General features: G+C 34.4%; 1 protein-coding gene across 3 annotated transcripts in view; it reads right to left on the reverse strand.

Moving 5' to 3' along the window:
- Window positions 1–20,834, reverse strand: part of LOC141325364 (sorbin and SH3 domain-containing protein 1) — a 73,984-nt gene that overhangs the window by 23,120 nt on the left and 30,030 nt on the right. For all 3 annotated transcript variants that reach the window (XM_073833979.1, XM_073833978.1, XM_073833977.1), the window contains exons 12-14: window positions 19,070–19,184; window positions 17,487–17,570; window positions 5,790–5,839 (exon numbers count right to left, since the gene is read on the reverse strand). In XM_073833979.1, coding sequence (XP_073690080.1) covers window positions 5,790–5,839; window positions 17,487–17,570; window positions 19,070–19,184 — 249 coding nt within the window. The remainder of the gene's footprint in view (window positions 1–5,789; window positions 5,840–17,486; window positions 17,571–19,069; window positions 19,185–20,834) is intronic.

Here is a 20,834-nt window from a genome sequence, read left to right on the forward strand (position 1 = left end):
CAAATATTATTATTATATACTTTACACTGAAAAATATTCACATTATTTTACAAATGAAAAAAAAGATTGAAGACTTATTTGACAACACTAACTAAATCTGCTCATTCTTAATATTATATTATTAATATAATATTATTTTAATACCAAATATTAGAAAATGTATAATTATTATTGTGTTTTACATGAATAAATATTCACATTATTTTACAAATAATAAAAATTAATACATAATTGAAGATTTATTTGAGAACACTAACTAAACCCTCCCATGCTTAATATTTGAAACAAATATTGAAAATTATTATTATTATTATTATTAAATGCTTTAAATGAATAAATATTTTAAAAAAAAATTAAAATTAAAAAAAAATCTTAATTGAAGAATAATTTGAGAATGCTTAATATTTGAAAACAAATATTTTTGAATATTATTATTATGATATCCTTTACATAAATATTCACAGTATTTTACAAATTAAAAAAAAATAATAAGGATTGAATATTTATTTGGGAACACTAACTAAACCTGCTCATTCTTAATATTTGAAACAAATATTAGAAAAAAATATTGTTATATGCTTTATATTTAAAAAAAATCACATTATTTGACAAATAAAAAAACCTGAATCCGCTCATTCTTAATATTTGAAACAAATATTAGAAAAGTTATTATTATTATTATTATTATTATATGCTATACATTATTAAATATTCTTATTATTTTACAAATAATAAAAAATGAAAACATAATTGAAGATTTATTTGAGAACACTAACTACACCCATTCGTTTAAACATATTTGAATAAATATTTGAATTTTTTTTTTAAAAATAACTAAATAATAATTAATATTATTTTTAGGGCCGGGACTCGATTAAAAAAATTAATCTAATTAATTAAAGGCTTTGTAATTAATTAATCGAAATTAATCGCATTTTAATCGCATATAAATATTTGACCTGAGAACAGTGAGAAGTAAGATTTTTCATATGGATTTTTAGTATACCATTGAAGAATGACTGAATACATAAGCTTAAGCAACAAAATATTGTTTATTTTTGTTCAACCTAGTCCAACAGACCAGTGCAATATTGCCATTAAGTGTAGCAATAGGATACAGTGTTTCCCCTAGGTTTACATACTTTTTTTTCTCGGTACTTTACCCTACTTTGTGTAATAACGAAAACATTTATTTCAGTGAAAAAATAAGTCCAAAACTCTCTATTTTAACATTTTGAACAATAGGGCTTTACAATCTTTTGCTATTTTTTTTTTTAAGAAATTCTTGTGTGTTTTAATTTTTCTCATAATCAAATGAAAGCATAAACATTTATTTATTTTTAATCAAATGAAAAATAAACCTTTTTAATTTTTGGTAAACAAACAGAGGTTTGCTGTTAAAATCAATAAATAATATTAATTTAACATTTAAATAATAATTGTAGTATTTTTTTCTACAATTAAGTGGTTAATCTTGTTGTTATATTTATTTTTTATCATATATATTGTTTTTTTGTCAATTATTTAAATAGGAATATTGTTCTGTTTCATGTTAAACCGTACTTTTATTTTGACAGGTTGCCGTGAAGTTTCTGTGTGTAAAGTATGATATGATGCTAGTTAGTATGCGTGTAGTAAAAAAAAAAAAACAACACGTCTCCACCATTCATACATACAGATACAAACGGAACATGCAGGATTCATATTAAAACGGTCTTTTTGCATTTCAGTTTTGACAGACACTAGTCCATATCGCGATTTGAATTAAGTGACAGACCAACTTTTGATTAATCAATCCAAAAATCGACGAATTTACGTGGCATTCCGCGCTATAGTAAATTCGGTTTTTATGAATGGAGTCCGCGATCCAGTCCGTGTTTTCACGGAGGAGACATTGTAAACGCGCCCCCCTAAGATAATGGTAGGGGAAACACTGGGATATTTAGAAATATACTAGCCTACATTTCAGAAATTCTGGTACCCTATAGGTAGGTAGACCTTCTGTAAAAGCATTGAGGTGATACTTGAGGCTCTATGTGCTAGTTGGTGCTCCAGTATAATCGGTCCGCCGAAACTCATCCAGTGAGAAACGTTCCGCGGTGCAAAATTAAGTGCGATTAAAATGCGTTAAAAAAAATTAACGCGTTATTTTTTTGTAATTAATTAATCTAAATTAACACGTTAAAGTCCCGGCCCTAATTATTTTATATGCTTTAATAAATATTCCCATTATTTTACAAATTTTAAAAATGAATTAATGATTGAAGATTTATTTGCTTGATATTTGAAATATTATTATTATTAAATATTTATAAAAAATGAATTCATGCTTGATAATTTATTTGAGAACACTAACTAAACCAGCTAATGCTTGATATTTGAAGAAATATTTGAAAAATTATAATAATATTATTATTTATTTGCTTCAAATTCATATTAATAAATATTCACATTATTTTACAAATTAAAAAAATATATATAATTGAATATTTATTTGAGAACACTAACTAAACATACTCAGGCTTAATATTTGAAAAATAACAAGAATAATAATAATAATTATTATTATTATTTTAAAAAATCACATTATTTTACAAATTAAAAAGAAATGTAAAAAAAAAATAATGAATTCTTTATTGAAAAAATAATATTATTCAGTTTACTTGTAATGTAGGCCAAACTATTTAAAAGAGTCTACAAAGTTTTAGTCAGTGTGTGTTTGCTCTTTGATATAGATGAGACAGCACCAGCTGCTCTGGCCCTTATCACAACATTCCTGAGAGGCCTGTGTGGCATCCTTTAAAAAACATGCTTGAAGCTTTCCACATGTAGCAGTTAGTCATATAAACGTTCAGTGTGTGCTTTCAGGAATCCATACAGAAGCTCACTCAGCCGTAGTATAATTTTCACATGTTGGTATAGGAAAAACTATCAAACATGACACTTTGCTGTATGCAATAAAATAATAAAATGGCCAGTCTAAAGTTCAGTAAGGCCTTTTAATATATTCTCTGTTGAAACAAACAGGTCTAATGGTCTTGGTTTAAATAGGTCTAGTTAGTCTCACAGTCAGAGCAGCCTGACAGTCCAAAAAAAACTTAAATAGTTTTTTTCAGCAGGGTTAACACAACAGACTCACACAGGCAACATGCTAAGTGATTTGAGAGGGAATTTTAACCATGACAAGGATTTTAAACGCACAGACAATGGTCCTACACATCGGCAGCTCTGTTTCGGAGAGAATCATATTCTCCGAACGGTTACTACTCAACATGCCAATAAAATCCTAATGGGCCTAGCATACTTTCCTACTTCTTCATAGCTGGAAACAATAAAATACCCATTATTCAACACAAAAGGTGTGTGCGAACAAGACACTGTTCTTGTGACTCCAGCTTTATGAATTATTCCGTCACACTGTACACATAATAAAGTCCTCATGAATGACATCATTCCTGGGATGCATGGGATGCTTTCCGCTGCAGAAGTGTGAGGTGAACACACGTCATTCCAGACGCCCCTGGCTCCAAACTCAGGAACCTGAGCAGCTGCCTGACAACTGCTGGAGCAGAGATGGTCTTACCAGATTTATCTGACCATTAGTAAAGCTGAGTAAACTATTTTCATGCTGTTTTCGGCTCCTTTTCAAGGATCTGTTAGCCATAAAGCAAAACTATGTTTCTCTCAGGGTTACTCTTACACCGGGTTTGTCTCTCACACATTCCTTAAGACATGAGAGCATATTTTCGGTTTAGTGTTTTGGCTGAACACTAGTTGGCCTCCTGGTTTATAACTGAACCATGTGGCTTTTGATAAAACAATAAACTCCACATCAAAAAGATCCACACACTAAAGAGAGGACTGTTTGGCTGAAACCATGTGCCAGAGATATTTAAGAGAAATGCAAGTAACACAAATGATTCATTCATTCATTTGTATGTTTTGGCGAAGTAGCAAAGAAAAATGTTAAACTGTTTAAGTAATGAATATATGTGACCCTGGACCACAAAACCAGTCATAAGGGTCAATTTTATGAAATTGAGATTTATACAAGCTGAATAAATAAGCTTTCCATTGATTTTATGGTTTGTTAGGATAGGACAAATTTTGGCCGATATACAACTATTTAAAAATCTAGAATCTGAGGGTGCAAAAAAATTTAACTATTGAGAAAATCGCCTTTAAACTTGTCCAAATGAAGTTCTTAGCAATGCATATTACTAATCAAAAATTAAGTTTAGATATATTTACGGTAGAAAATCTACCAAATATCTTCATGCACAATTTACGATTGGTTTCGTGGTCCAGAGTCACATATTTACTCCTCAAAGTAAGTACTCCTCTTTTTTTAAAGAATGCTTTTAAAGAAAGCTTACATGACATTAAATTGATAGCATTTTTGTTTTGGGCATGCTTTAGGTGATACTTCAGATGTTTTTCCTGCAAACATTCACATTAAGAATAAAATGTTCTCCCCACAGGCACATAAAAATATTTGGAGAACTCTGTAACTTCAAGCTTCAAAATACTACAAAAAAAAGAAAGAAAATTAGAAATAAAAAAGCTAAACAAATAAACTAAATTAAAATAAAACAAAGTATCATTTTTCTATATTTACACTATTTTTATATTCTAAAAATATTCTGATATTTTATATTCTAAAAATATTATAATATAAAAAATATTTGGTTATTTTTTGAGGCTTTATATTGCTAGCACAAGATTAATCATTTTTGTATTCTTTATTAGTAAGTCACTTTGGATAACAATGTCTGCTAAATTAATAAATGTAAATTATATGTGACCCTGGACCACGAAACCAGTCATAAGGGTCATTTTTTTGGAAAATGGAAAGCTGAATAAATAAGCTTTCCATTGATGGTTTGTTACTATATGACAATATTTGAGATACGACTATTTGAAAATCTTGAATCTGAGAGAGAGAAAAAATCAAAATATTGGGAAAATCACCTTTAAAGTTGTCCAAATGAAGTTCTTGGCAATGCATATTACTAATCAAAAATTAAGTTAAGTATTTATGGTAGGAAATTTACAAAATATCTTAATGGAACATCATCTTTACTTAATATCCTAATGATTTTTGGCTTAAAACTAAAACTAAAATTGACCCATACAATGCATTTTTGTCTACTGCTACAAATATATCTGTGCTACTTAAGACTGGTTTTGTGCTCCAGGGTCACATTTGATTTTAAAATTACATAATTAATAAGTTGTTATTAAAAACATTTTAAAAACCTATTCAAATATAAAAAGTCTTAAAAGTATCATTTAAAGAGATAATATTGTTGTTGTGAAGGTGTTGTCACGTAAACTCCCCATTTCAGGGAAAGATTAAAAAAAATGACAGTTCACTTTTACAAACAGCATGTTAAGATTTGGGGGATTTCTCCTAACAGAATGGGGCGGAGGTGCAACGTCCCTTATCGCTCTTAAAAAGACATCCAGGCTTTATTTTGAGATACTAGTTTCAGCGCGAAAACAAATCATCACACTATCCACAGCCTCTCCTCCAACAAACCCCTCCACACATGCACGCACGCACGCAAATATACATCACACCAACGCATAGAGCCTGTATTGCAAATGGTCGTTCAGGAAACAGAAAAAGGAAACGAGGGAAATCTCCAGAGCCCCGTGACAGCTCTGCCAGAGAATAGATGGCTGGAGAGCAAGACAGACACACAAACACACACCCACATACAAGAAGGGCGTCAGAAAATGGTGGAGAGGAGCATTTGTGAGGGAAAAAAGGAACGTGGACTTACTATTGCTGTAGGTCGGTAGATGTTTCCAAGGGGCTGAAAGAGGGGGCACTCTGCAACAAACCAAACAAAGAAGTCATTGATAGCTCCAAAGGCTTGACTCTCTGGCAGCTGGAAAGGGAGAAGGCGCATTAGTCAGTCAGGCTTGCGAACGTCTGCCGCGTCCAAAGCTCTGAAACTCTTAGGTCCTCCGGACGAAGCCGAGCGTGGAGAAGTAAGCAAGTATTTTGGCCTGCATGCAAGTTAGGGGGGAAAACAAACGACTGGGAGCGAGGGGTGGGATTAGCAGGGGTTGTGAGGGGCGCCCATTTTGGGAGGGGGCTGTCAGTGCGTCCACCAATCAGCTGCTGTCTCTCACCGAGGCTCTCTTTTGTCTTCTATTGAGTCGCTCTCATTACTGGCCGGCCAGACAGGGAGACAATTAACCAGCTGGTGTGGGAAGCAGGCCAAATTACATGGGAGGACGTAGACATACACACATACACACACAAACAGATTTACACACATATATTAAGAATATCACGAGTGGCGGATCGAACATGCTGTACACAAATCACAGGGCGATATTAATAGCACATCAAAGGAAGTTCATATAACGGGCATCCAGTGTTGGGTAGTAACTGATTACATGTAATCCCATTACGTTATCAGATTACAAAAATTAAGTACTTGTAATTAGATTACATTTTAAAATACTTGTAATCAGATTACAGTTACTTTTTGTTTTACATAATTACATATTCACATCATTTTTTAACTAAAATATTTACCCAAATTCCCTGTGAGATTTTATTTTTTAATATTATAATTTAACAACACAATTGCATCTGCAATTCCATCTCTTATGCTCATCAATGCTGTATTTATCTGATCAAAAATACTGAAAAATGTTATTGCAATATAAAATATTGGTTTCTATTTTAATATACACTAAAATATAATTTATTCCTGTGATGCAAAGCAGAATTTTCATCAGCAATTACTTCAGTTTCAAGTGTCATATGATCCTTCAGAAATCATTTTAATATGCTGATTTATTATTAGAATTATCAATGTTGGCAATAGTTGAGCTGCCAATTTTTGGGGGGGATTTGTGACACTTCAGAATTCTTTGATGCATAAAAAGTTCAAAAGAAGAGCATTTATTCAAAATATAAATCTTTTCTAACATTATAAGTCGTTGATTTGCTTTTTTATATCGATTTATCACATCCTTGTTGAATAAAAGTATTAATTTCTTTAAAAAAATGTTTACTGACCCCAAACATTTTAACGGTAGTGTATATTTTTGAAAAAGATTTCTATTTTAAATAAATGCTGTTCTTTTGAACATTTTACTCATCAAAGAATTCTAAAAAAAAGTATCTGTTTCCAACGTATTAATCCAATTTAATAAATCAGCATATTAGAATGATTTCTGAAGGATCATGTGACACTGAAGACTGGAGTAATAATGCTTAAAGGTTGTATCAGCGATTTCTAGCCTGAAACATAAAGTGTCAATTTCAGCTGACCTTTCATCACGATCCGCTCACTGCCTGCCCCATAAATTGTCTGTGAAAAAACCGCGTCTCTCTGGTCAGCCTAGGGTCCGAGATATGCCAAAAAAACAATCGGCACTACCAACCTTTCCACACATAAACAAACAAGTGTTCCAACCAATCAGCGTCAGTGGTTTGGTGTTGTGGACTTTCGCTCCGCCTCCCTCACATCCCTGCACCAGTAGGAAAGTCCACAACACCAAACCCCTGACGCTGATTGGTTGGAACACTGTTTGTTTATCTGTGGAAAGGTTGGTAGTGCCAATTGTTTTTTTGGCATATCTCGGACCCTAGGCTGACCAGAGAGACGCGGTTTTTTCACAGACAATTTATGGGGCAGGCAGCGAGTGGATCGTGAAGAAAGGTCAGCTGAAATTGACACTTTATGTTTCAGGCTAGAAATCGCTGATACAACCTTTAAAATAGATTTTAATGTATATTGAAATAGAAAAACGTTATTTTACATCATAATAATATCTCACAATATTACTTTTTTCAGTATTTTCTTTAAATAAATGCAGCCTTGAAAAGAAAACACACTTGATGAAAAAAAAACATTTTTTTTTTTTAAATCTTACTGATCCCAAACTGTACACAGTTCTCTGATCTCAGTTAATGGCATGCAGGTAAACAAATGAAATATTTCTATTTTTAGGGTTCAGGTACTGTTTTGATTTTAAAGGTATATATTTTTCTTTAAGTTTACATTTTTATGATTTAATTCATTAGATTTTCATAAATTCACAAACCCCAGTTTAGGACACCCTGACATTAAAGACACTTCATGTTGTTAATGTTTTTCAGAATTCTTTGATGAATAAAAAATTAAAAAGAACAGCATTCATTGAAAATATAAATCTTCTCTAGCAGTCTTTGCTATCACCTTTTATCAATTCAACATATCCTTGCTGAATAAAAGTACTAATTTCATTCAAAAAGAGAAAGAATAAAAATTCACTGACCACAAACGTTTGAACAGTATAATGTATATTGTTAGAAAAGATTTCTATTTTAAAGAAATGCTGTTCTTTTTAACTTTTTGTATTCACCGAAGACTCCTGAAAGCATCACAGGTTTAAAAAAAAATATTAAGCAACACAACTGTTTCCAACATTGATAATAAATCAACATATAAAATGATTTCTGAAGGATCACGTGACACTGAAGACTGGAGTAATGATGTTAAAAAAAGAAGTTAAAATTAAAATAGAAAAACATTATTTTACATTGTAATAATATTTCACAATATTACATTTTGTTCTGTATTTTTGATCAAATAAACAGCCTTGAATGAGCATAAGAAACTAACTTTAAAAAAAACAAAACAATAAAAACCTTACTGAATCCCTAACTTTTGAACAGTATGTGTTAACAAAAGTAATCTCAAAGTAATCTGATTACATTACCTAAAATGTGTAATTTTATGGATTACACTGCTGACTACACTTTCCATCACGCAATTCGTAATCAGTAACCGACTTCAATTTATAAGTAATCTACCCAGCACTGTGTGCGTCAAGCCAATAAGGAGAGTGGCTGTTATTGCCGGGCAGCAACTCCTGACGGCAGATCAGAGAGAGCCATTCGCTGGGACGGCCTGTGGCCCCCCATGCATTTGAATGGTTTGGGGGCGTCTAATTTTAGGCTGCTGTTTCTGTTGCTTTTCCCCAAGTGCACGTCACAGATGGTAAAAATAGCGTGACAGCACACCTCCGACGAAAAAAAGCACAAGTGGTGTTTGCAAATACGATTGCACAATCCCAGCCTGCCGCTGTCCCTTCAGAGGCATGCCACATGCGTGCCAGCACCCCACGACCCCCTCTTGTGACCGACAGAAGAAAAGTTCAACTCCTGACCGCAACATGCTCATCTCATTGGTTGCTGGGGTAAATAGGATCACGAATAACCTTCGCCATTGAATACAGGCCTTGTGTGAGAATTTCGCTCTATTAATACAGCGTCATGTTCTAGAAGTTTTGTTTCCTGAGGAACACCCAGTGACATAACAAGCCGCTATTACATGTGCAAAGCGACCTCTGGTATTTTGGGTCTCTTACTTCTCATTTTTCTTCTCTATAAAAACAGCCAGCGCAACATCCCAAGAGGCTTTCGCACGAGACTTGGCACAGATGCGAAGATTAAGCAAACAGGAAGCATGCATGAAAGCCTTATCTGAAGTGGCACGCATCTTAATCTAAATACTTGTGACAGCCAGTACAATACCTTAGTGTGATGCAGCTGTTGAGATGAGATGATAAGAAAGTCAAATTATGCAATTAAGTATAATATAAACACTGCTGATGGCATTATAATGTATAGGAAGCCTTGAATGTGCAAAAATAAGGGTTTTAAAGTAGTATGGTACTGTGTGAACAGACTAAAAAGTTGATTTTGTTTATCCTTAACTGTGAGGAGGACTTAAAGGCCCTTGAGTTTACAGGAAACAGACTCACAAACAACCAAACGCTGGTATATGTGACCCTGGATCACAAAACCAGTCTTAAGTCGCTGGGGTATGTTTGTAGCAATAGCCAAAAATACATTGCATGGGTCAAAATTATTGATTTTTCTTTTATGCCAAAAATCATTAGGAAATTAAGTAAAGATCATGTTCCATGAAGATTTTTTGTAAAATTCCTACTGTAAATGTATCAAAATGTAATTTTTGATTAGTAATATGCATTGTTAAGACCCTAATTTGGACAACTTTAAAGGTGATTTTCTCAGGATTTAGATTTTTTTGCACCCTCAGATTCCAGATTTTCAAATAGATGTATCTCGGCCAAATATTGTCCTATCCTAACAAACCATACATCAATAGAAAGCTTATTTACTGAGCTTTCATATTATATATACATCTCAGTTTTGTAAAATTTAACCTTATGACTGGTTTTGTGGTCCATGGTCACATATGTGAGATTTAAGCTGAGTACTTGACATTCTTGACATGACCCACGGAGACGGTGGGTGAAAGTGACGTGCACTGTATGTCACTGAGGATATGGTTTCAAAGCCTTACGTTATTTGAAATGCCAACCGAAATAGCGTTTGTCATATAAGGGATTTCACTTTAAAGGAAATGTCATTTCAGGAAGTCATAATGCTGAGATAGTATTCCTTGAGAATTTCCCATCGTCTTATCTGCTAGCACAGGTCCATTTGTCACATGAGGGTATACAGGGTCTAATTTCAGTATGTAGGCCTTCATGTACAGTCAATCTATTCTTAAAAGGCATAGTTCAACCAAAAATTTCATTTAATTTAACTGCGGAACCTCAGAATAAAATAAAATAAAATAAAATAAAATAAGTCATGCAGGTTTGGAATGACATCATTTTATTGATTTTTTCAAACCTGTGTGAAACTTAATTTAAAATAATAAAATAAAATAAACAGGTCATACAGGTTTGGAATTACATATTTTTATTTAATCAGCAGTGTGTTGTTCCAAACTATGTGACTTTGTTTTAACTAAAAAAAATAAAATAAAAATAAACAGGTCATACAGGTTTGGAATTATATCATTTTATTTACTCATATTGCATTGTTTTGTTCCAAACCTGTGTGACTTTGTTTTAACTAAAATAAAATAAAATAAAATAAAATAAAATATTTAATTTAGTTAGTTTAGTTTAGTTTAGTTTAGTTTAGTTTAGTTTAGTTTAATTTAATTTAATTTAATATTTTATTTTATTTTAGTTAAAACAAAGTCACACATGTGTCTTTAATTTTTAATTTAATTTAATTTAATTTAATTTACAATTAAAGACAATTAATTACAATTAAAAGTCAGGTTTGGAATGACATAATTGTATTTATTTTTCAAACCTGTTTAATAAAATCAAATAAAAATAATGAAATGAAATAATAAAATAAAATAAAATAAAATAATAAAATAAAATAAAATAAACAGGTCATACAGACTTGGAGTTATATAATTTTATTTACTCACCATTGTGTTATTCCAAATCTGTTTGACTTAGTTTTAACTAAAAATAATAAAATAACAGGGTCATACAGGTTTAGAATTACATATTTTTATTTACTCAGCATCGAGTTGTTCCAAATTATGTGATTTGTTTTTTACTAAAAATAAAATAAAATAAAATAAAATAAACAGGTCTTACAGGTTTGGAATTCTATCATTTTATTTACTCACCATTGTGTTGTTCCAAACTTGTGTGATCTAACCCTAACCCTAACCCTAACTAAACAATAAAATAAAATAGGCGTATGTGCCTCATAGTTCTAGCTACTTTCCCAAAAGAGGTCGCAATAAAGATCAAGAGATGTTTACCACAGTATTTCCTAGGATGTGAATTCCTTTCCCCCGATTGTTAAGGCTAGTCAGTGGAACAGTGTGTTAATAATGTTTGTTCAATTTCATGTGCTAGTTTCCAAACAGGTGCAGGAGATGACTCAAGAAAATTTACAACTTTTCTGTTTTATAAATAGCATACAATGTGAGTGAGGTGCCGCGCAACTTAACCACATGAACAAATGGGGCTTATGTGTCCATTTATGAAAGTATAACTGTATACGCAACCTTTTTCCCGCATTCCTTAATAAACTGATATTATCAAAGCACAATGTCTACACAGGAATGTTGTTGTCTCTAACTGAACAAGCACATAATGGATATGGACTTCTGGTGCAGTACATATGTGTCATTCCATATGATGGTAAAGACAGGATCTATAGGAGACGGACTGACTGTGTTTGTCACTGTCATAGAATTTGGTGTGTCAAAACTGAGGAAGCCAGGTCACATGCAGTCTCCAATAACCTCCGACCCACTTAAAGACAGACACTAGAGGCTTCATACTTAAACTTGCCCCCAGTTAGGAGTCAACAAGCTCAACAAGTCTATTGCTGGGACTATGAGACCTCAGTCTCATAGCTTTAAGACTTAAAGGGATAGTTTACCCAAAAATTACATTTCTGTCATTAATTACTCACCCTCATGTTATTTCAAACCCATAAGACCTTCGTTCATCTTCAGAACACAAATTAAGATATTTTTAATGAAGTCCGAGAGTTTTCTGACCCTGCATAGACAGCAATGCAACTACCACGTTCAAGGCCAAGAGAGGTAGTAAGGACAACATTAAAATAGTCCATGTGACATCAGTGGATCAACCGTAATGTTATGAAGCTATGAGCAGAGTTCATACATGTACTGTGAAATTAAATTCCAGAACTTTCAAGGATTTTTCAAGCACTACTTAATTGATTTTCAAGGACTTTAATCAGAGATCTCACATTGTCTTCTCATTCAAATTCTAAAAAAGATTAACAGATAAATAAAACTATACTAATAAAACAAAGTGGCAAAAATAAAGTGAAGCACATGCACTTATTTCATAGATACATTGTCTTTAAATAATTCAAGCACTTTTCAAGTACAGTATCTCTTCAGGAATATTGCTATTTTCAAAGGTATTCCAGGCCTTACATTTCAAAAAGTCAAATTCAAGTACTTAAAGCACCTTGTACGGACCCTGTAAAAACAAAAATATCGACTTTATTTAACATTTTCTTCTTTTCTGTGTCAGTCTGTGCCGCATTTCATCAAAAAGTCTCTCGGATTTCATCAAAAATATCTTAATTTGTCATAAACAAAGGTCTTACAGGTTTGGAATGACATGAGGGTGAGTAATTACTGACAGAATTTTTATTTTCAGCTGAACTATCCCTTTAAGCTGGTATATACGATGGATACTCTTGTTAATATTTCCAATACTAACAAAATATCTCAACACATTTCGTGAGAGTGTTTACAAAGCTTTAGAAATGTGCTTAATTTTATTTTTACAGCTGCAATTTTATGGGAAACCTACTAAGCCAATGAGAATTTCACACTGGCTTGTGAAACTAAGACTATTTCAGTATTTCAGCATTGCTGATGCAGTCTCACTGTGTTTATGATGCAAAGTCTGAGACACCAGCTCTCAAGGGAAGTGACTCCTCACTTTCGTCTCTAAAGAAGGAAATCTGAAGAGAGACAGGAACCTTCTCTAAACTTGTGCCATGACGCTGATGTTCAGATTTATGAGTCTATCCATCAGGAATGCAGCCTGTGACTCAAGGGTTCGGTTTCACTGTCAGAAGAACCAGTTCTAAAGACATGTCACACATGCCATTCAAATAGGGCGCATGGATGGACAGTCATATAGTAAAACATTATTACAATTTTAAATAGCTGTTTCTATTTTAATATACATTTTAAATCATAATCTACACCTGTGATGGCAAAGCTGAATTTTCAGCAGACATTACTCTAGTCTATTACATCTATTATAAACCAGATCTCATGACGAAAACATACCTGTGACGCAAAACACTTACCGCCAAGTATGTTTCGTGACATATTCGATGTGAAATATCCAGTGAGTGGTGCTAAAAGAGTGTTGAGGTTTTCCCCCAAAACAGATGACATACATGTTTATGTGATGTTGGTTTTGTACGCGATACTGCAGTTCTGACTTGAAATGTCTGTTGAGTGGCGCTATAACTCTAATGCTCTGTTACGTTTTAAAATAACGTACCATCTGCACTACACCAAAACCTACCCAATAGTATGAACAAAAGCGAATGTGACGTAAAAATGCAATCGCAAGCATGCCGTTTTATCTTGTTTTTCGACCTCTCATCTTTCAGCTCTTTTATCTTGACTCATGTTTTTCACAAAATTAGTACCCAAAGATCAGGGATGGAAATTAGCACCCGCCACCAGCCAAATGCGGGTGATTTTGTGTTGTGGCGGGTAAACTTGCTTCACCCACCGGCCACCGTGGCGGGTAAATAAAAATAACATACTTCAACCGGACAGCGTGAGGCGGTAATGCACCTTAACGTTGGTTGCGAACTGCCATTAAAATACACGAAGAAGAAGAAGAAGAAGAAGACGGCGGACAATTTTAGCGGAGGCACACCTTCAAAAAATGTGGCGATACATCACAGGCATTAAGAGGTCTGTTAAAATATCTTTACAATGTGCTTTTGAAGAAATATATTGTATTTCGTGCTACAGCGCACATTCTTTCAGATGCAATTCGTGGCGCGTCTTTCTCAATATACCGTACAACGCGGCATTCATTCACATCAGATGATAACTCGGCGGCAGAGTTCCACTCACACAGGGGCGTAATTTCCACTGGGGACACGCTTTTCAAAATCCCGTTGGTGTCCACCCAAGAGTAATCTCTTGTATTTTAGGACGCGCACGCGCATTCAAAAGCAACTTTAATACCCTGCGTTTAGAGAGCGACTCCCCAATGTGCGCAAATTAGGCTACATAAAATATCTAGGCTGTTATAGTATGTGGGCTATAAGTTGTGTAGTTGTGAAGATAGCTCTGTATCATGATAGAAAAATTGGGTGAAAATGTCAGTATTTTATTGAGACTTGAGATTAAATAAACTGCTCAAGTATAGTAGATCTTGTAGTATTAATTTTCACATGCAGCTACACATTGTCGGTTAAAAACAAAAAATGGCTGGTAAAAACATTTAGTGGCTGGTAGATTTTGAAATCCACCAGCCACACTGGCCGGTGTACAAAAAAGTTAATTTCCATCCCTGCCAAAGATTCTGCAACCTAAGTCCTGTTCTATGCTGGTTGAGCTACTGAGCAAGCTTGCAACATCTGGAAAGCAAAACATACGGTGCTGTAATCATATCGGTGTATGAAAACGATTACAAGCACTTGATTTTTACCACCTCTAGTGTTCATTTCTGTTGGAAACTTTCTTACGAAAAAAAACGTCTTACGAAAAAGTTCCCACAGGTACATTTTCGCCATGAGATCAGATATTCTGTTATATTCTAATTCAAATTTATTAAATAATTTGAATATACTGGTTTGGTGTTCACCTTTGTTTTAGTATTAGTATTATTAACAATATTGCTTTTTGCAGTATAGAAAGCTCAATAGAAATGCATTTATCAACAATGTAAAAGTCTTTACTGTCATTTTTGATCAATTTTAATGTGTCCATGCTAAATAAAGACTTTAATTTTGCTTTAAAAAAAAACATGCAAAAACATTTTTTTTAGTATATAAATATCAAAAGGCTAAAATTACCTATGTTTTAGTCATATCCCCAGCTCTAAAAGCAATCATAGTGAGTTTCTAAAATGAAACGTGAACAACCCAATCACCTTGGGGTGTATCATGGTACGTGTCTCCAAGCAAATAAGTGTGAACGAATGTGCTATTTACTCCCAGGTGTTGAGTTGATGACAACGCTCCACATGCTCTGTGCCACTGATAGCACAGCGACGGCCTTCCTATCCCTCACTGAACCCAGTGACAGCATGTCAGAGCTACTTTACAGTGCTTTACTTACTTACAAGGTCAGACAAAAAGTTTACACTGCAAAAATATAATCGCCATGAGCGGATAGATTGCAGCAGGATGTTATGTACTTTCACATTAGTTAAGGTGGATGGAGCAAATCTGACAACCAATAAGTGGATGATGCAGAGGCCAACTTTTCAGTCAATGTTGCCAGGCAACGCTGCCGAATACAGGCAACAGGGTTAAGCACAGGGGAAACAGTTTGGCTACTGTTGAGTCTGTCGTCTTTAGCAAACTAGTTGCAACATCACAGCTTGCTGTCTGCTTCCAGTCTGGGCACTCCATAAAACTGAAAACCTACTCAAAGTTATTTGTGCCAACACCAGAATTACTGCCAGTTTAATAGCAGGGTCTCAAAAAAGACGAGAGTTTCCTAGAGGCACAGTCTGCAGCAGTTTTTTTGTCAAATGAACTCTTACTGCAAATCAGATGCCAGTTTAAAGGTGACGTATTATGAAAGTCTGACTTTTTCCGTTTTTAAGTGCTATAATCAGGTCCTCAGTGCATCTATAATCCTAGAAAATGAGAAAAAGAACAACCAAGTGTTTTTTTGTTAAGCCTTTTTCTCCAAGCTTGTGAAAAAAAAACAGCCATTCAGATTTCTCTCCCCCCGTGATGTAAAAAGGGGATTTTTATATAATATAACCACTCCTTAATCTGCACGTTTCCACCCACGGCACCAGCATTTAGTTTTCACAAGTGACAACAGTGTACCAGTTCTAATGCCATGACAAAAGTTGGAGGAAAGCATGCTAACTGTTCTGTCTTTGGCTGCACAGATGAACACAGAACACTATTTAGAGTCCCAGCCTCAGAGGAGACAAGAAAGCAATGGATTCATTAATTTATTTACTGTATATTACGCTGCTGCCACACAGATGCATGCAATTCATTTCCCAGCTGTTTACCTCACTGTTTTGTAATTAATGTGTGTTTTTAACATAAAATTAAGTGTATTTGAAAGTTTAAGCGCAATAAGACATGAAAGAGAAGTTAGTTTAATACTGACATGCTGTGACAGCCACTTTTAGTGCATGTGCTTTGGATGTGTGTGCAGTCAGTTTAAACTGATATGGCTTTAAAACGCATGATTTCAGTGTGATAGTAATAATAAACAACCAAACAGATGTTTTTTAACAAGGTATCTGAAGTACAAGCTATAAAGTCACTGCTCTATTCTGGAAAAGGGAGCAGGGAGCAGCAGCTCATTTGCGTTTAAAGAGACATGCACATGTTTTAGCGTATTTCTGCTTTGCTTCCACTCAAATTAGGCATTTTCAAAATGATATAATAAATGATCTATGGGGTATTTTGAGCTGAAACTTCACAGACACATTCTGGGGACAAAAAAGGGGCATAATATGGGGGCATAACAGGTCTCTCATGTTTTGTTACGTTGCAGAAGATAACATACTGAGATTCAATTACAGTTAGAATAGACAAATATGAGATGAAAAAGATGGTGAAAAAAGTTTCAGGCATTGGAATATGATCAGGATGCATACTGGGAAACTGAGAGGTGGTGTTTGCCATGACCGTTTACCGTTCTGTCTCTGATGCAGCTTCTGAAGCACATTCAGAGAAACTCTTTTCCACTACAACTTTCTGTATTGTTTTTGTATTGCTATGAAATCAGCTACAGTGGACTGGAAAAGGAACATATAGATGAATGGTCAGTGCAGACAGGACGTGACGTAAGAATGGTTCTAATAGACAGACATAAAAAAATATATCGGGTCCTGTATGAAAAAAAAGGGATAACATGCAGTTTTTTGAATTTTTAATACTGCCAACTTACCGCTTTGCCAAACTCCATCTCAGAAAAGAACCTATACCAAGGCTCATTCTCTAAATCTACATCTTCTGGACTTATGTCCTGAGTCTACAGAAATATGGCAACAAGGAAAAGGAGGACAAAAAGAGAGAAAGAGAGAGAAAGAAAGAGAGAGAGAGAGAGAGAGAGAGAGAGAGGAAGATTCAGAATACAAAGACAATGAGACTGAATGATGATGTTACATGAAGTATCTCATGATCTCAGATAGTAAAAAAGGCTCCAGGCTGAGAGAGTGGAGAAACATGAATTGGATTTGTTTCCAGCTTGATGACTTATTGCAAGAACATCTGGTTGGTCTCAGCAGTAAAGGAACAGGAAATATGAAATAAAGATCTAGGAAATAAAGATCTCATAAAGGCAAAGTACTGATGATGGAAAGGATTCATTACAGCTAGTACCAATCAAAAGTTTTTCCTGTACTTTGAATAAAATAAGGCAGGCTTGGTGAGCATAAAATTCTTATTTAAAAAACATTGAAAATCCTGTTCAAAAACTTTTGACTGGTAGTGTATAACAAGTGAATAAGGAGAATAAACACATATTCATTCATAATTTTATACTTTTGCTGTAAACAAATATTTTGCATTCATTGCTATATTATTTTTTAAATATCTATAATACAATAATTATGCTAAATGTAACATTATGTTACACTACCATTCAAAAGTAATGAAGCTTATTATAAAGTTTTACCATCTTAATTTCAATGAACTAAAAATGAAAACAAAAAATGATAATATTTCTGAATATTATTGCTTTTACTGTATTTTAATTAAACAAATGAACATAAGACATTTCTTACCAACCCCAAACTTTGAATGGTAGTGTATATATCATTTAAATACAATTAGAATATTTCACAACACTGAATTGTCACAATAATAAAGGACTGTTTCTGCAGAGCTAAATCAAATGAATAGACACAGGCAGCACATTATCTTCTGCCCTAGATAAGACCTGACCTAGAGCCATTTTAATTACTTTCCCTAACAATGAGAGAAAAAAACGAAAGACCGCATGCGGCTCACACTTTCTCTGCTTCAGTTGTTCCATGCTTTCCTTTACTTCTACAATAAACCTATTACAGCGGTATGTCATCAGAAAGACATTATGTAATAGCAGCAGCTCCCAGAGTGAGTCATGCTAACAAGATTGAATCACTGAATGTCATAGTAACAAAAAGACCAGACTGCAGACACATGCAAGCCCCCGCAGGAGCCTGGATTCTGGGTCTGGACACTACAAGTGTCACTTATTGATGAGCTTTTTATAGCCGAGTACAGGGTCCTCCTACTTCCTATATTCTATAACGTTACTGAATCAACACACTAGATATATATGCTATGTATCACAATATTGAAAAGGGTCGCCGGTACAAGTCACCTACCGAGGTCACTTAAAAAGACTACCAGGAGACACACGGCTGTGAGTGTGCTGTCCTTGTGAGTGAAACAGGCAGAAACCAGCTCTTGCAGCGTCAAACGGCATGCACAGGTCTGCACCACCAACACCAGCAACCAAACATGCAAGTATAAAGAGCATCATACCGGTCTCTCCAGCTTCAGCACTGAAGACTTTCCTGGCTCGTAGTCAAATATGCTCTTGGGCTCGGCGCGGTACTTCCTGGTGTCTACTTTCTTGTCAGGGGGCTCCCACTCATTCCTGCAGGGATGCATGGGGGAGAGATGGAGTGATACAGCGAGGGAGGTGGAGAGTCGCTATGGCAACCAACAAGGGCAAGTTTTGGCTGCACGTTCCCATACATACATACATACATACATACATGTTTTAAAAACACAGAATACATCTATTATATATAAGCACTTTAATCATCTAACCAATCTACACCAAGACTTGTTCAGTTACCTTATTTTGTATAACTGTAAATAAACACAATTTTTCATTATAAATTATTACAAATAGTAATGCTTTACTATACATCTCAAATCTTTGAGTTTAGTTATGTATTAGGTACAATGAATTAATTTATATACATTTTTGCAGAGAATTTTGCAAAATCCACTCATAAAAATGGAATGTACTGTATAATGTGGACTGTCATGGAATTTGCTGAATTTTGGATGAATAAATCAAAACTAGGTTAGTGCACTATGTAATGTAATGGAAATGTAAATAGGAATCCTGCATGTTCTGTGTTTCTCTGTGTAAATGAATGGCACAGATGCACTCTCTGTGTTTTCAGGCTCTGCTGCCTCAATATATGAGTACATGAACACCAGAGGTTGCTTTAGAATTTAACATTGTCCGTCATTTGACCGACAGGGTCATAAAAATAACGTTTAATTGCTTTTATTTTTGTTCAAACATTTTCATGTTCAACACCAAACCCCGCAGTGACAGCGATTTAAAAAATATTCAAATTTTTATGACCAATATCGTTTCTTAAATCCCAGTTGATCTTTTGGTGTATATGCTGTTTTCAGTTGATGAATGTACAGTGAATCCCAGGCGGAAAAAAAAACAGCTAAAAGCAGCCTACGCTGGTTGGCTGGTTTTAGCTGGTAAACCAGCCTGGTTTTAGCTGGTCAGCAGGCTGGTTTTAGAGGGGTTTTGCCCACTTTTCCAGCCTGGCCAGGCTGGTCAGACTGGTTTTAGCTGGTGGTTTCCCAGCCTGACCAGACCAGCTAAAACCAGCTACTTCCAGCTTAAACCAGCTAAGACCAGCCAACCAGCCTAGGCTGGTTTAAGCTGTTTTTTTCAGCAGGAATAGTAGGCCTCCCATCCAATAAATCGCAATAGATAAGCTTTGTGTTACTTTTGATATGAAACAAAGTCTCAGATTTCAAATTATGTCCATTTCATCAGAAAATTCAAGCAATAAATACCATTTTGGTGCTCTTTAATGTGGCGTGATATATCGTTGTATCTTCTGGGTATTCGCCTGTACTAATCAAACGCATAGCAAAAGTCTCCTGACAGTTTCTTTTTTGTTCTGGATCATGTGCTCGGCTTACATACTGGAGCGCACTCGCCACCAACTGGACAGGGGTGGGAATTACAGTTACAAGTTACGGTAGATCACCCTCAGTGTAATCTGTCAAAGTGATGGACGACCTTCAGATTTGCGTCATTGATAAAAAAATTCTGTCAATGACGGACAATTTTGGTTAATGCGACCTCTGATGAACACATAAATATAATCTCTAAAACTGCTCTGAGAGTCACTTCATGAGCATTTTACTGTTTCTTTTGAGAAAAACTATCATCATATCATAGACAAACAGAAATCTTAAAGGTCCCATATTGTCAAAATCGAAATTTCCTGGCTTTTTTCATGATAACTGAGGTCTA

The sequence above is a fragment of the Garra rufa genome, chromosome 2 (genome assembly GCF_049309525.1).
Source record: "Garra rufa chromosome 2, GarRuf1.0, whole genome shotgun sequence".
Lineage (NCBI taxonomy): Eukaryota > Metazoa > Chordata > Actinopteri > Cypriniformes > Cyprinidae > Garra > Garra rufa.